Source organism: Chrysochloris asiatica, unplaced genomic scaffold, assembly GCF_000296735.1.
Source record: "Chrysochloris asiatica unplaced genomic scaffold, ChrAsi1.0 scaffold00226, whole genome shotgun sequence".
In the NCBI taxonomy this organism is placed as follows: domain Eukaryota; kingdom Metazoa; phylum Chordata; class Mammalia; order Afrosoricida; family Chrysochloridae; genus Chrysochloris; species Chrysochloris asiatica.
In genome coordinates this window covers 75,502-89,702 of record NW_006408744.1, presented here as the reverse complement: position 1 = coordinate 89,702, position 14,201 = coordinate 75,502, and the positions used below count along the sequence as shown (strand labels likewise).

Here is a 14,201-nt window from a genome sequence, read left to right as displayed (position 1 = left end):
TGTCACATTAATCATCAGAAAAAATATTTCAAGATCTATCTTGAAATATAATGCAGTCAGTGATAGGATAATATCTACATGCCTACAAAGCAAACCAATTAATACAACTATTATTCAAGTTTACGCACCAACCACCAAAGCCAGTGTTATAGAAATTGAAGAATTCTACCAATTTTTTTTTTTGGTCTAAAATTGATCAAATATGAACTTAAGATGCATTGATAATTACTAGTGATATTGGAATACAAAAGTTGCATGTTATGGCCTTGGTGATAGAAATGATGCTGCAGGATCACATGAAAGAATGCAACAGCGTATTCACTGGAAATACCTTTCCTCAGCAACATAAATGGTGACTATACATGTGGATTTTACCAGATGGAATACTGAGGAATCAAACTGACTATATCTATGGGAAGAGATGATGGAGCAGCTTAATATCAGCTAAAATAAGGCCAGGGATAGACTGTTGAATGATCAGTTAGCCATATGTAAGTTCAGGCTGAAGCTGAAGAAAATTAAATCCATGAGAGCCAAAATTCAACCTTGAGTATATCCTATCTGAATTTAGAGACCATCTTAAAAGAACAAATTTGATGCATTAGACACTAATGACTGAAGAGCAGAAGAGATGTGGGATGACATCAAGAACATCATACAGGAAGAAAGCAAAAGGTCATTAAGAAGAAAGTAAAGAGAAGACCAAAATGAATGTCAGAAGAGACTCTGAAATTTGCTTTTGAGCACAGAGAAGCTAAAGCAAATTAAAGAATTGAGCTGAACAGAAATTTTCAAAGGGCAGCTTGAGATGACAAACTCAAGTATTATAATAAAATGTGCAGAGACCTGGAGGTAGGAAACCAAAAGGGAAGAACATGTTCAGGATTTCTCAAACTGAAAGGACTGAAGAAAAACTCAAGCCCCAAGTTTCAATATTGAAGGATTCTATGAAGTAAATATTAAATGAAGAAGGAAAAAGTCGAAAGAATACATAAAGTCACTGTACGAAAAAGAAATGATTGATGTTTATTTGAAGAGGTAGGATATGATCAAGAACCAACATATTGAAAGAAGATGTCCAAGCTGCACTGAAGGCATTGGCGAAAAACAAGTCTTCACGAATTGACAGAATACAAATTGAAAATTTTCAGCAAACTGGGGGCACTCACTCATTTATGCCAAGAAATTTGGAAGACAGCTTACCTGGTCAACCAATTCAATTTGTGCCTTTTTCAAAGAGAAGTGGCCCAACAGATACAGAAATCATCAAACAACATTACTGATATCACATGCAAGTAAAATTTTGCTGATGATAATTTAAAAATGGTTGCAACAGTACATCGACAGGGAATTGCCAAAAATCAAGCCAGATTCAGAAAAGGATATGGAATAGGGATAGCATTGTTGACATCAGGGTCGCTATGAGTTGGAACTGACGCCAGAGCACCAGACAACAACAACAGCACTACTGAAGGAGACTTGGTGGCACAGCAGTTAAATGCTCAGCTAACTGCTAACTAAGAGGTTGGCAGTTTGAACCCACCCAGGGGTTCTGTGGGATAAAGACCTGACAGTCTGAGCCTGTAAAGATTGTAGAGTAGGAAACCCTTTGGAGAAGTTCTGCTCTGTCACAATGTGTTGTTCAATGGCACCAAACAACAACAACCAAATATTCAGACTGTGGTGGCCACAAAGAATTTGACCAATTCTCTTCTCTGTCCTTGCTTCACCTAACACACATGTCCTTTTGTACCCACACTTGACTGGTACTATTAGCTATTGTTACTATTATTAGAGGGAGAAATTAATATTAAAACCTATCCCTATCAGACCATGATACTTGATCCAGAATGAGACAATTGATGCATTTGAGTTATGGTGTTGGAGAAGAATGTTGAAGTACCATGGACTGCCAGAGAACAAACAAATTTGTTTTGGAAGTACCGCCAGAATGCTCTTTAGAAGCCAGGATGGCCAGACTTCATCTCTCATATTTCAGACATATTGTCAAGAGGGACCAGTCCCTGGAGAAGGATATCATACTTGGTAAAGTGGAGGGTCAGTGAACAAGAGGAAGACAGCAAGCAGAGGACTCAAGCATAACAACAGTTGTGAGGATGGTCCAGGCCCGGTGTGGAACCAACTTGACATCACCTAACAACAACAACATATTAGACACTGTTCATTCTTCTAGGCTATTCTTGTTGTTATGTGCCATCAACTCTGTTCCAACTCATAGCAACCCTGTATAGCATTTCTGAGGAGCCACTAGTGAGTCTAGGGCTATAGGAATGGACAAATAAAGACCCTATTCTTGACTGGATCAAAGCTAGTAAGTTAAAGAAGTGAAATCCTATCTTGAATCTAGGTCTGACTCAACGATCTATAATCCATCAATGATATGATAGCATGCTGGATCACTCACAATTGTAGTTGTTGTTACGTGCTGTGCAGTTTATTTCGATTCATAGCAATCCTGTATTAGCAAATATTTTGGCAGACCAGAAAGCCTCATCTTTCTCCTGTGCATACTTGTAGAGAGTTCCTTAAAATTATCTTTATTACATTCTTTTTTTAGTAAAGGTTTGACAGTGTTTTGATTTTTAAATTTTTATTTGTAAAAATAATGGCTAAACATAATCAATGTCACTAAATTGTATATGGGGAAAATGTAGAAAAGGCAAATAATGTGTTACATATATTTATCCTAGTTTTAAAGATAATTTGTATTCTGTAATTAAATTTGGAAAGAAAAAAACCTATAACATTAAGCATAGAAAGTTAAAAACTAGTATGAGACTAATGCTCAATTCACTTAAATTTCCAACATTGTTAAGTGTTTTATGTTTGCTTTATCATTTGCTAACAATGAAGGGATTACTATCCTAGCATTATCTCTTGTTTTGTAATCAATTACCTCCAAACGTAGCAGTTGAGACATCGATAAGCATTTATTAGCCCATACAGTTTCTGCGGGGCAGAATCCAGGAGTAGCATGTCTTACTCACATGGCTATTGGGAGAAGTTCTCTGTTCCTCACCCTGGGGACCTGTCCATGTCCATAGGGCTCCTCAGTGCCCTAATGACATGGCAGCTGGCTTCCCCCAGTGCAAACAGTCCAAAAGGGAGCAAGATGGAAGCCACAGTGTTTTTTGTGACACTCCATCTCAAAAGCTACTCACCATCATTCTTGAAAAATCCTAGCTGGGTGTATTCATTGTGGGAGGGGACCACACAAGAGCATGGATAACAAGAGATGAGCATTCCACCTTGGAGGCTGGCTACCACACATGGGAAGTTGGTGGTATAAGGAAAAAGCTTGTGTTTCAATCTGACTTCAATTCCTGATTTTACCACTAAACTAAATGCCCACAATTAAGTCCTATTAGGAGTCCTAGTGTGGCACTGTGGTGTAAAGCACTGGACCATAAGGTCAATTTGAACCATAAGGTTGGTGGTTCAAATTCACCATCCGCTCCTAGGAAACCCTATACAGGAACTGAATTTGACGGCATTTAACAACAACAAGGATCCCTATTAAGCTTATTTGTAAAATGAGGATAGCAAATCCATATTCCCAGGGTTTTGATAACGTGAAATGAGGTAATTAATATAAAGCATCCAACATGTTTGGAATGCAGTAAATAGCACTTCTTTCATTTTATTACTTTAAATTTAGCTTAATGTCAGCTAAATAAATCAGAGCGAATAAATCATTTACTTCAACTAAGTGAATCCTGAATTTTCTTTTTAAAAAATTAGTCATTTTACCACACTATCAGGGACAGAAAAAAATGTACTGAATTAATGTTACAGAGTATTTACACAACTTCTATCAGTGTAATTGCTGAGTTCTGATTGTTTAAAGGGCACACACACATACATATAAGCCCTGTATCTTCTGTCTGATGTAATTGGAAAGGCATGGTATACACTGGCTTCTAGAAAGACCATTATGTAGCTTATGTATCTGTCACTTACAAGGCACGTCACAGGATGCACATTCGTCTAGTTTTAATAACCAGTCTTTTTTCCTCTAACAGATGGAGGTTTACTGTTCTGATTTTCATGCTGAAAGAGCAGCGAGAGAGAAGATTCATGAAGAAAAGGAACAACTGGCATTGCAGCTGGCAATTTTGCTGAAAGAAAATGATGCTTTTGAAGATGGAGGCAGGTAAAGTAAAGGAGAGGAAAATTTAGAGCATATATCAGCCCAGGGTTGTAGAAGAAGTGATGTAAGATATGTTATAATTGGAGCTGTAAGAATTACTCAGTAGTCTTCATTTGATTGTGACGCTAACACTGAGTTGGGTGTACTATAACACACTTTCCAGAGCCTTGTGGGAACCCAGTTGAGTTCCTTGATTTTAGATAAGCTGTAAAACATGACATCATATGTGTGCTGATATCACACCTTGCCATTGTCATGAATAAAATATTCATCACACTTGACATTCCCTAATGTGTTTTAAAGTAAAATGCTAATAAAATTACTTCTGATTTAAAAAAAAAAAAAATCCTTGTGAGGACTTTAAAATGACATACACCAATTTATAGCACATCCAGAATTGGCAATTGCTAACAGTTGCTTGGAGTCCTGGTGTGGTGCTGTGGATTAATGCTCCAGACTGCAAAGCTGTTTGAACTGCAAGGTCGGTGGTTCAAGCTCATCAGCTGCTCTTCGGAAACCCTATACAGGGTTGCTATGGGTCGGAACTGACTTGACGGTACTTAACAACAACAATAACATTTGCTTCAAGTATTTTTTTGTTAAAGGAAAAAAGAAAGTTGTAGAAAAAGTTGACATCTTCTTTGTTTCCTGTACCTCTGTTCTTGCCATCGACTACTAAGAATTTGTCCTGTAGTCTCATCTGTTTTATACTTGTACGTATAGATGTACACCTATATGGTGATGGTTATGTGCCGTTGAATTGGAAAAAGCAACCTCATAGCAACCCTGTACAGGGTTTCCGAGGCTGTAAATCTTTGTGGGAGCAGAAAGCCTCATCTTTCTGCCATGGAACAGTTGGTAGTTTTGAACTGCTGACCTTGTGGTTCGTAGCCTGATTTGTAACCACCACGCTACCAGAGCTCCTTGTACACCTATATAACATATTAAAACAAGATAATATTGATTTCCCTGTGTTAAACTTACAACACGATCTCTATATGTAATGGTGTTCAATTTGCTCTACACCACATTGCAATTTTGAATTCTGTGGATAGATGCAGATTTAATTCATTTTACAGTGATGTCTGATTTTATAAACATGCCACTTTTTCCTAATTCATTTTCTTGTCAGCGTTGCCAGTTGGCTATTTCCTTATTATTTCATCTTAATTGTCCTTTACTTTTACTACCTCATGTTCTAGTCTCAGTGGTGTTTGAAACTCCAGTTAGTCTCCAATTCAGATTTCCGTGGCTCTTAGCATTGTGATTAAACTCTTTCTTTTCTACATGATTCTTTTGAAAATGTATGCTGAGTGTTGTTTATATTTTCAAGGTTTCCATATGCTGCACACAGTTTTTCTTTTAATCCCAGCAGGCAGTCCCTGATGGAGCTGCAGAGTCGTCACGGGGCCAGAACAAGCGACCCAGATCAGCAGGCTTATCTTGTTCCAAGAGGTGAGTGCCATTGGACTCTAGGTTTTCAGGATCCTAGGGAGTCACAAGACTATGAAGAAAATGCTTAAAGCAAAAATCCACCACAGTCTATACAAGAATTCCAAATTAGTCTTTCAAAAATGTAGCACTTATCAGTTTCATTTCCATAGTACCATACTCTCTACCCCATTACCTACTGGCTAAAGACCAGACTCTTCGCCCTGTCAGTTCAAGTGCTGCATAGTCAGTCTTTCAAGCCTTTTTAGATAACTCACTCTAGCCCTTAGCCCTCTACAGATATTAACCAAACAGAGCAATTCATTGCTCCTTGAACTGGTCATAGCTTTTTTTTTTTTTTAAAGCTTTTATTGTGATAGTTTACATGGGAGAGCATCGGTTTTACACTCATTGTCATTACAATGATTGCAATCTCCTCCATGCATCATCATTCAACAGTATTTGCTTTTATTCCCTATTCCCTCTGTTTTTTGTTGTTGTTGTTTTTTGGGGGGATGTACACAAAACCACTCAGGAATATATAATCATTTAAACAACCAAATGGCACATTCTGCAAGCCTGCCTCCTGACCGCCAACACACAGCCTTTCTCTTTCCATGAGTCTAGAGTCTTCAGCTGCTCGCTTTCTATATCCCCATCTCTGCCTCCATCTCTGGTGTTACTGCCTCTCTGAATAGGGTCCCACATTCTGCTCGTGGTCTTCTCCCTTGATGGTCCTAGGGTCCTCTTTTCCTGGACTATAAGATTAATTACTCCCCACTTTTTGTTACAAAACTTCTACCTTTACATTGTGACAGTCACAATTAGTCATGATAACATTTTTTCACTATTGAATCATAAGAATCTTATCCCCATCTCCTTTCACTAGACCCATCTCAAAGACAAGATGAAAACTATTCAGTGGGGATTCTACCTTCCCCTGTACACTCTGAAACTAAACTCCCTCTTGAAAACTTGTAAGCCAGTCACTTTGTCCCTTTTTAGTCCTCCCCCCACCAATTTTAGGTTGTTTGTGTCATAAGGTGCCCGTCCCTATCAACCTTGTATACAGAGGGGATAGGATTGATACTTGATGTGAAGACTCCTCTCTCAGTTGGTATTTTGAGCTACTATATCCATAAGTATAAATCAAGTTCATCAAATTGTAGCAATTTACACTTGTTTCTTTTATCAAAAAAATTTTTTTTATCTTCCTCTAGTCAAGTTCTGATCATCAAACCATGAGGCTAGGTCAAATAGGTACTATCTATAAGTTTGGGTGTTCTTGTGCATCTCCCCTCACTTCATATCAGCTGGACACTTTACTCTCAGCTCTAGCCCTCCGTGGCTATGTCTTTGTCCATGGGCTCTGGTGTCCCCCAGGTTTCTCCACACTTTGGACCAACGCACCCTTCTTATTCTCTCTCTCATCTCCAGGCCAACAGGAGTCTATGGAACGTGGTTGAACTCAGTCCATGTCTTCATTGGTGCCTTTCCCTCTCTTCCACTCACCAGTAGAACAACATGGTTGCCAGCAGGCTTACATACCTGCTCATTTGTTCCCTTGAGTTTCACTCTTGGAGTAGGGTTTGTCCTAAAGGGACTTGATTGCTTGCCATGTCATAAGCTTTTATACCTACATGGTGGTGGTGGTGGTGGTGGTGGTGATGTGCCATGAAGTTGATTCCATCCAACTCATAGCGACCCTGTACAGCGTTTCCTAGGTTGTAAATCTTTATGGGAGCAGAACACCTCATCTTTCTCCCATGGAACAGCTGGTAGTTTCGAACTGCTGACCCTGAGATTAGCAGCCCAATTTGTAACCACTATGCTACCAGAGCTACATATATATGCTTATTCTGTCCCTTTCACCTAAGTGCCCTTCCCTCACTCCAGCTCTTCCTCCAGGCTTCCAGTGAACTTGTAGCCAATCTTTAAACCCCATTTCATGTACCACCTCCATGAATCCCAGAGAAGGTAACCTCTCCCTCCTCAATTTCCAAAGTATTTTATTACTCTGTTTTAGTACTTAACTTCTATTTCAAATGATGGTTATTTATGTGTTTAAAATACATACTTATTTAAATGATGAACTTCCTCAGAACTTATCCCTTCACTCTAACTACATGCGCATACAATGTTACCATCTGAGAGGTCACTGTGTCCAGGCACTGTGCAAACCACTGTATGCATATGAAGGCTCACAAAAATTCTGGGAGATTTACAGAAAGTTCGTGGACAACTGGAATTAAAAATAGTCATTTTTCCACAAACTTTTTGAAGCCCCCCTCATTGATATATTATTACCACCAACATACAGAGGATGAAACTGAAACTTGGCAGGGTTAAATAAATTCACCCAGGATCACAAGGCTAATTAGTGGCAGAAATGGAAGTAAAACCCAAGGCTATCTGATGCTTAACCACTGCATAGAAATTGATCATAGTGCTTACTAAATATATGATGCTGTATTTATTACATGGCTTTAATATTCTGTAGCTTAAGGTAAGTCACCATATTATAGCATAGCTCTACAGGGAGCTCTAACCGTGTTTCTAGATATTAAAAAAAAAAAAAAAAGTTAAAACAATCAAAGATCAATAGAGTTAACAGAAAGATTAGTGGCAATGCCACTGAAAAAGAAGACTTTAAGATGTGATCTTAAATTTCACACAAAACTGCTTCTTTAATTGGTCTTTTTTTAAAATTCTGGACCAGTCTCAGTCACCTTTACAGACTGCTGAAGTGGAACTACAGCACAGTGTTGTCATCAGCAGGGAAGCAATGTTAGCATCTATAGGAGTCCTGGTGTGGTGCTGTAAGAGAAACACTGAACCGTAAGGTCAGTGCTTCAAACTCACCAGCCACTCCTCAGAAACACTATACAGGATCTCCGTGTCAGAACCGACTCAGTGGCACATAACAACAACAACATAGGAAACTATACAAGATTTCATAAGTATTATATCTTCGGGAAATATCTGATTCTTCCTTGTGCTTCTCTCCTGCCCCAAGCTCTTTTATAGGATAAAGTAGATCAAACTAGAAACTAAAAAAGTACTAATTCAGATTAAAATAAGCATGCAGAAGGGGAGAGGTAGCATGTGGAATGACAAATAATAACCTTGGGTATTTCTTAGCTTCCACAGGAAAATCTATATTCATCTCTGAAAATTGCACCTTCCCACTTAAATACTGTCAGGCAATTTCTCTAGCCTGCTTTTAAGTATCCTGTTATTGTCAGTAAGAGTATAAGACTTTCAAGAAGTGACTGGTGGGTTTGAGCCACCAATCTTGCAATTAGCAATCAAATGCTTATCTTTATAGCACCACACTGGGCTTTCTTAAGTATCTTGTTGTTGAGTGCTGTCGAGTCAATTCTGACCCATAGCAACCCTATATAGGGTTTCAGAGGAGCAGCTGATGAGCTTGAACTGCCAACCTTGCGATTCAAACTGACTTTGCTGTCCAGCACATTAGCCCACAGCACCACACCAGGACTCCTAAGTATCTAGGAACACTAATATATATTATGTCTACAAGTGTCTTACAAAATAACAAAAAAGGGCAATCTCTTGCACCTGAATTTCTTAAAAGAAGATTTTTCATCATCTTTAGTGTAAAAGGGAAATGCCTATTTACATAAGAAAGAACTGGTCAAACAGTCTTTGTGTTTATAATCTTAAAAATTTTATTTATGTTTGTAATCTAAAAATCTTCCCAAAGTATCTATTTATTCTAAATTATCCTAAAAACCATTTTATATTATTTTTTTAAAAACAACATTCCAAATAAAGAATACCCTACAACCCACTGACATGAGTCAGTTCCAGCTCTTAGCAACAGCAAAGTCAGCAGTTTGAGCCTATCATCTGCTCTGTGGGAGAAGGCTTTCTCCTCCCATACAGATTTACAAACTCAGAAATGCTATACAGGGTCACTGTAAGTCGGAATAGACTGGGTGGCACACAGCCACCACCACCACCATGGGATTTCCGAGACTGTAAATCTCCCACGGAACAGCCAGTGCATTTAAACTGCCGACCTTGCAATTAGCAGCCCAATGCTTATCCTGCAGCACCACCAGAACTCCTTTAGAGACTGCCTTAAGCTTTTTAAACGTCTTAACAAGACGGCTTTAAACAACATTAATACTAATAATTTTTAAACACCACTAAACCCAGTGCCATTGAATCAATTCCAACTCATAGTAACCCTGTATATGGTTTCTGATGCTGTAAATCTTTACAGAAGCAGAGAGCCTTGTATTTCTTCTGCAGAGCAGCTGATGGGTTTTTTTTTAATCATCATTCTTGCCATCAGCAGCTACATGTGTGTTTACTCCATTCTAGGACACAACTGCCAGGCACTAGACAGCAAAAAGGTGTAAGACATGGTCCTTACAGATTTATGGCCTGGTTGGGACATGGGATGTTCACATAAAAACATTAATTCATAGTAGAAGATAACATGAAAATAATAGATATGATAGTGCTGTAAAATCAGAGGAAAGATGAACACTTAACTATCAGAGGAATTGAGAAAGGCCTTGATAAAATATGGCTTTAAGCTTAACTTTGAAGTAACGATTCAGATAGGTCTGGTGTAAGAATAGAAGAGCAAAGGCAAAAATGAGTATAATGTGTCAAATTTTATGTTGATACAGTTGGGCCCATTTATTTATGTATTGTCTATAGCTTCTTTCATGCTACAGTGTCAGAGTTAAGTAGTTGGGATGAAAAGTACATGACCTGCTAAGTCTTATTTACTCTCTGGGCCTTTATAGAAAAAGTTTGTTGACCCCCAGATCTAGAGCAATGAGTCAGAAAGCTCCCTGATTTAGAAATCACTTGTGATTTATCACAATGCCTTGTGATAAATATTTCTACTGAAAAATATGTATTGTCAAAAATGCCTCTAATGTTTGCCTAATATAAACTGTGATCGTGTTACCATGGTATTAACTTCAAATACTGTGCCTAGAAGCAAATAACCATGGTTAAAGGTTAATCTCTGCTATCATCCCCCAACAGTCAACATTTTGAGGGCTGAATCAAAGTCCAGGGACTTGAAACTGTTCTGAGACTTTGAAAAGCCAAAATGGTTTTGCAGTGGTCCAGAAAGGTCAGATTAAAGAGATGCCCTATAAGCCAGAAGTAATTGCCATCATTGCTCAAGCCAAGGCTATTTTGACTGGAACCCCAGTGTAACTCCAGAATTGGGGGAAATTACACAACTCATTCTTCAATTCATGAAGACATGGTGGTGTAGTTATGAAACACTCAGCTGCTAATAGAAAGGTTGACCTTTGAACCCACCCAGCGGCTCCATCGGAGAAAGATGAGGCAGTCAGCTGCCGTAAAGATCACAGCCTCAGAAAGTCTGTGGGGCAGTTTGCCTCTGGCCTGTAGTCTCACTATGAGTCAGAGTCAATCGAATGGTGCCCAACACACACATACTTATGCACATGCCCACACATTTTCCCATCCTTTCTCCTTACTTAGTTTAACCTTGTGGAGAACTCCTTTGTATTCTTAAGACACCTCTCAAGTGTAATCACTCTTATCCCAGAAACATTTCTTAACTGAGTAGACTAAGTTGGGTGCTGTCTCTGCGCATCTGCTGAACCTCCTCATGAAGAACAAAGTCATGGTGTTCACCACACTGCACTTGTCATGCTTGCTGATGGCCCCAGCACATCTGCATTCCTGCACATAGCACAGTCTCTTGCACATCCTAGAGTACACAAAAGTATATGAATACTATGTGGAAAGATTTCCCCACAAACATTTTGAAGCCTCTTTATATTATCTTTGCTCCGGAGCTTACTGTTCTAGAATACCTCTCTCATGCTCTCTTCATTTTTTCTTCCACATTCTCTCCGTCTCCTTTTGCTTGTATCCTCATTTATCTCTTTCCTTCTTTCAAATATTCTAGTTTTTACTAGACTATGTATTGTCATATACCAAGAACTGAAACCATGTATTTTCATGGGATGGAGCTGGAAGCCTAAGAGAAAAAAGAAAGAAGCAGAGTCCCATTTCCATATAGTTTATCTATGTATAGTGGTTACATACTGGTCAGTTAAAGAAAAAAAAATCAGTATTCACTTCAGGCTAAATATTGATTACAGGGTTTAATTTACGTTAATATTAGCCCATCTGTTATTAAAACAAAACTGCTTACAAGACGAAACTAATGGAATGACATTTTCTTCAATGCTTATTCCCAGGAGCTGAGGATAGAACCTGGCGGCAGCAGCAACAAAGGAATATTCCAATTCATTCTTGCCCCAAATGTGGAGAAGTTCTGCCCGACATAGACACACTGCAGATTCATGTTATGGACTGCATCATTTAAGTGTTAATGTTTTACCTCCCTCTAAACTGTTGGTAAACGTCAGATCTTTTCCTCCAAGTCTTGTACTGTGTTGTTTTTACTCAAATATTTTGTCTTAGTATGTTTATTTTGGGAGAAAGAAAGCATATTTGTTCTAAGCAGGACATGTTTGTATGTGGATCTCCTTGATTTCAAAAAATAGAATCTTAAGCTTAGTAGAATGTTCCTTAAAATAAATTCAGGTTTTTGTTTTGTTTTTAATGTTCGGTTTATGTGAGCCCTGCACTGGAAACATCGTATAACAGAGTATATGTAATCAGATGGACAATACTTCACTGATAAATGGTGAGAACCTTTAAGGAAGCAGGAAAAATGAAGTGATCACAGATATAATGAAGAAAAGTGTCTTTGAAGTATTTTTTAATAAATTATATTGTTATTTTTCTTCATTTAAAATGAAGTGATTTGGGGTTGTGTGCATATCTGTGTGTTGTAGTTTTAACGCAGACACAGTAATTGTACCAAAGTTAGGACATGGCTGTCTTCATCTAAGCACTGTGAACTTTTACTTGATATCAGAACAAGTGAAAAAATACTAGTATTTGTTTCATTTGAATTCATATAACAATGGATAGTGTAAAAAGTTGCCTTTGTTCTTTTATTGTACCGCAGATAATATGGACTGATAGAGTAGAACATTCACTAGCTTGTAAAAAAAAAGCAGCTGTCTGTCAACTACTTTTTCCTAGATCAAGTTGTATCTTAATAATCACACACAAAAAAGTTAATGCAAAATAAAATTTTGCTTACGAATCTTTCACATTCTTCATATATGATATGGCTAATTTATAGTGTGTATTTCATTTTTGTTTTTTGGGTTTTTCCTTTCGTCTTAAGCTTATTCCGCTTAATAATAAGATCTGCTATTATTAATTCCATGAGAAGATCCCTTTTCTAGAGACTAGTGCATCTTGTCGGAGTTGGAAGCTGTTCTTATTAAGGAAGTCAATCAGCAGGTGTTAGCCATATTTTTTAAAAACCTAGAGGTTATGCTATAGGAGAAACACAGGACTGCTAACTGTGAGGTCATCAGTTCAAACCCACTAAAACTTGCTTCATGGGAGAAAGATGAGGCTTTTCACTCCTATAAAGATTTACAGCCTTGGAAACCCTATACGGCAGAGGTTGTGAACTTTTTTTCTGTCAAAATTTATAACATCATTCATGGGCCAGACAAAATTATCAACTTAAATATTAGCATTCTGTTGAAACCGACTCAGCGGCACTTAATAACAACAATGATGTGATAATGCTGGAACTGCGGTTGCCTAGGCAGGACCAGACCAAATGCGGACCATCGCTATGAGTCAGAAACAAATCGAAGGCACTTAACAATAACAACATACGTCCCATGGGCTGGATGTTCCCCACCTTTGCTACACAGTGTCACTATGAGACAGAACTGACTCAAAGGCACTTAACAACGACAACACAGAACCCCCAACCAGATGTTCCCCACCCTTGCTATACAGGGTCACTATGAGTCAAAACAAACTCACTGTCACTGAGTTTGAGTTTGAGAGGTTACTGAAACTGTCTAATATTGTAATAACCATAAAAATAAATAATGTTCTTATGCATCTAGGTTTTAAAAACATTAAAAGCAGACTAAATGATCTCCTTTCTTTGGATTTTTATAAGAATCTCTCATAGGCAATTCTATGATATATATATTTAAACAAATCAAAGTAGTTAAGACATCTTCACACCAAGACAAAACACTGTACAAATTCAACAATGATTTAGATCTAAAAACTCCCCCACCCGCCCCACTCCAATTACTATAGAAATTTTGCTTTTAATTTCTTGCTTAGGATTTCTCATTTCATTTTTCTTCCTTGCTATTTTATACCAGAGAAAATAGATCTCTCTAGTATCCTAAATAGAGATGCAAACCAAATGATCTCTGATTTAAGTTATTGGGGATATCTTTTTACTTTGTTCTAGAAAAATATTAAATAGATCCGAACTCTGAAATAATAGCATTGCATGGCCATATTAAGCCTGTGTTCTGACTGTTCTTGATCATTAGGATTGTAAATGAAGGCAAGCAGGTTCACATGGTTGTTTAAATTAAAGCTGTTATTTTGAAGGAATCAAACAGTAGCTTAGACAACTCGAAAATTCTGTGCATCTTATCTAATTTGTTTAGTCAAGTATCATTTCAAAGTTCCATGTTACCAGATAACTATACCTTAT

General features: G+C 37.9%; 1 protein-coding gene across 1 annotated transcript in view; it reads left to right on the top strand.

Moving 5' to 3' along the window:
- OPTN (optineurin) overlaps positions 1–11,963 on the top strand; it is a 76,185-nt gene extending 64,222 nt beyond the window's left edge. Inside the window, 3 exon segments of the mRNA XM_006873159.1 lie at positions 4,044–4,174; positions 5,547–5,626; positions 11,836–11,963. Of these exon segments, the coding sequence (XP_006873221.1) occupies positions 4,044–4,174; positions 5,547–5,626; positions 11,836–11,963 (339 nt within the window).
- The last annotated feature ends 2,238 nt before the right edge of the window (positions 11,964–14,201 follow it).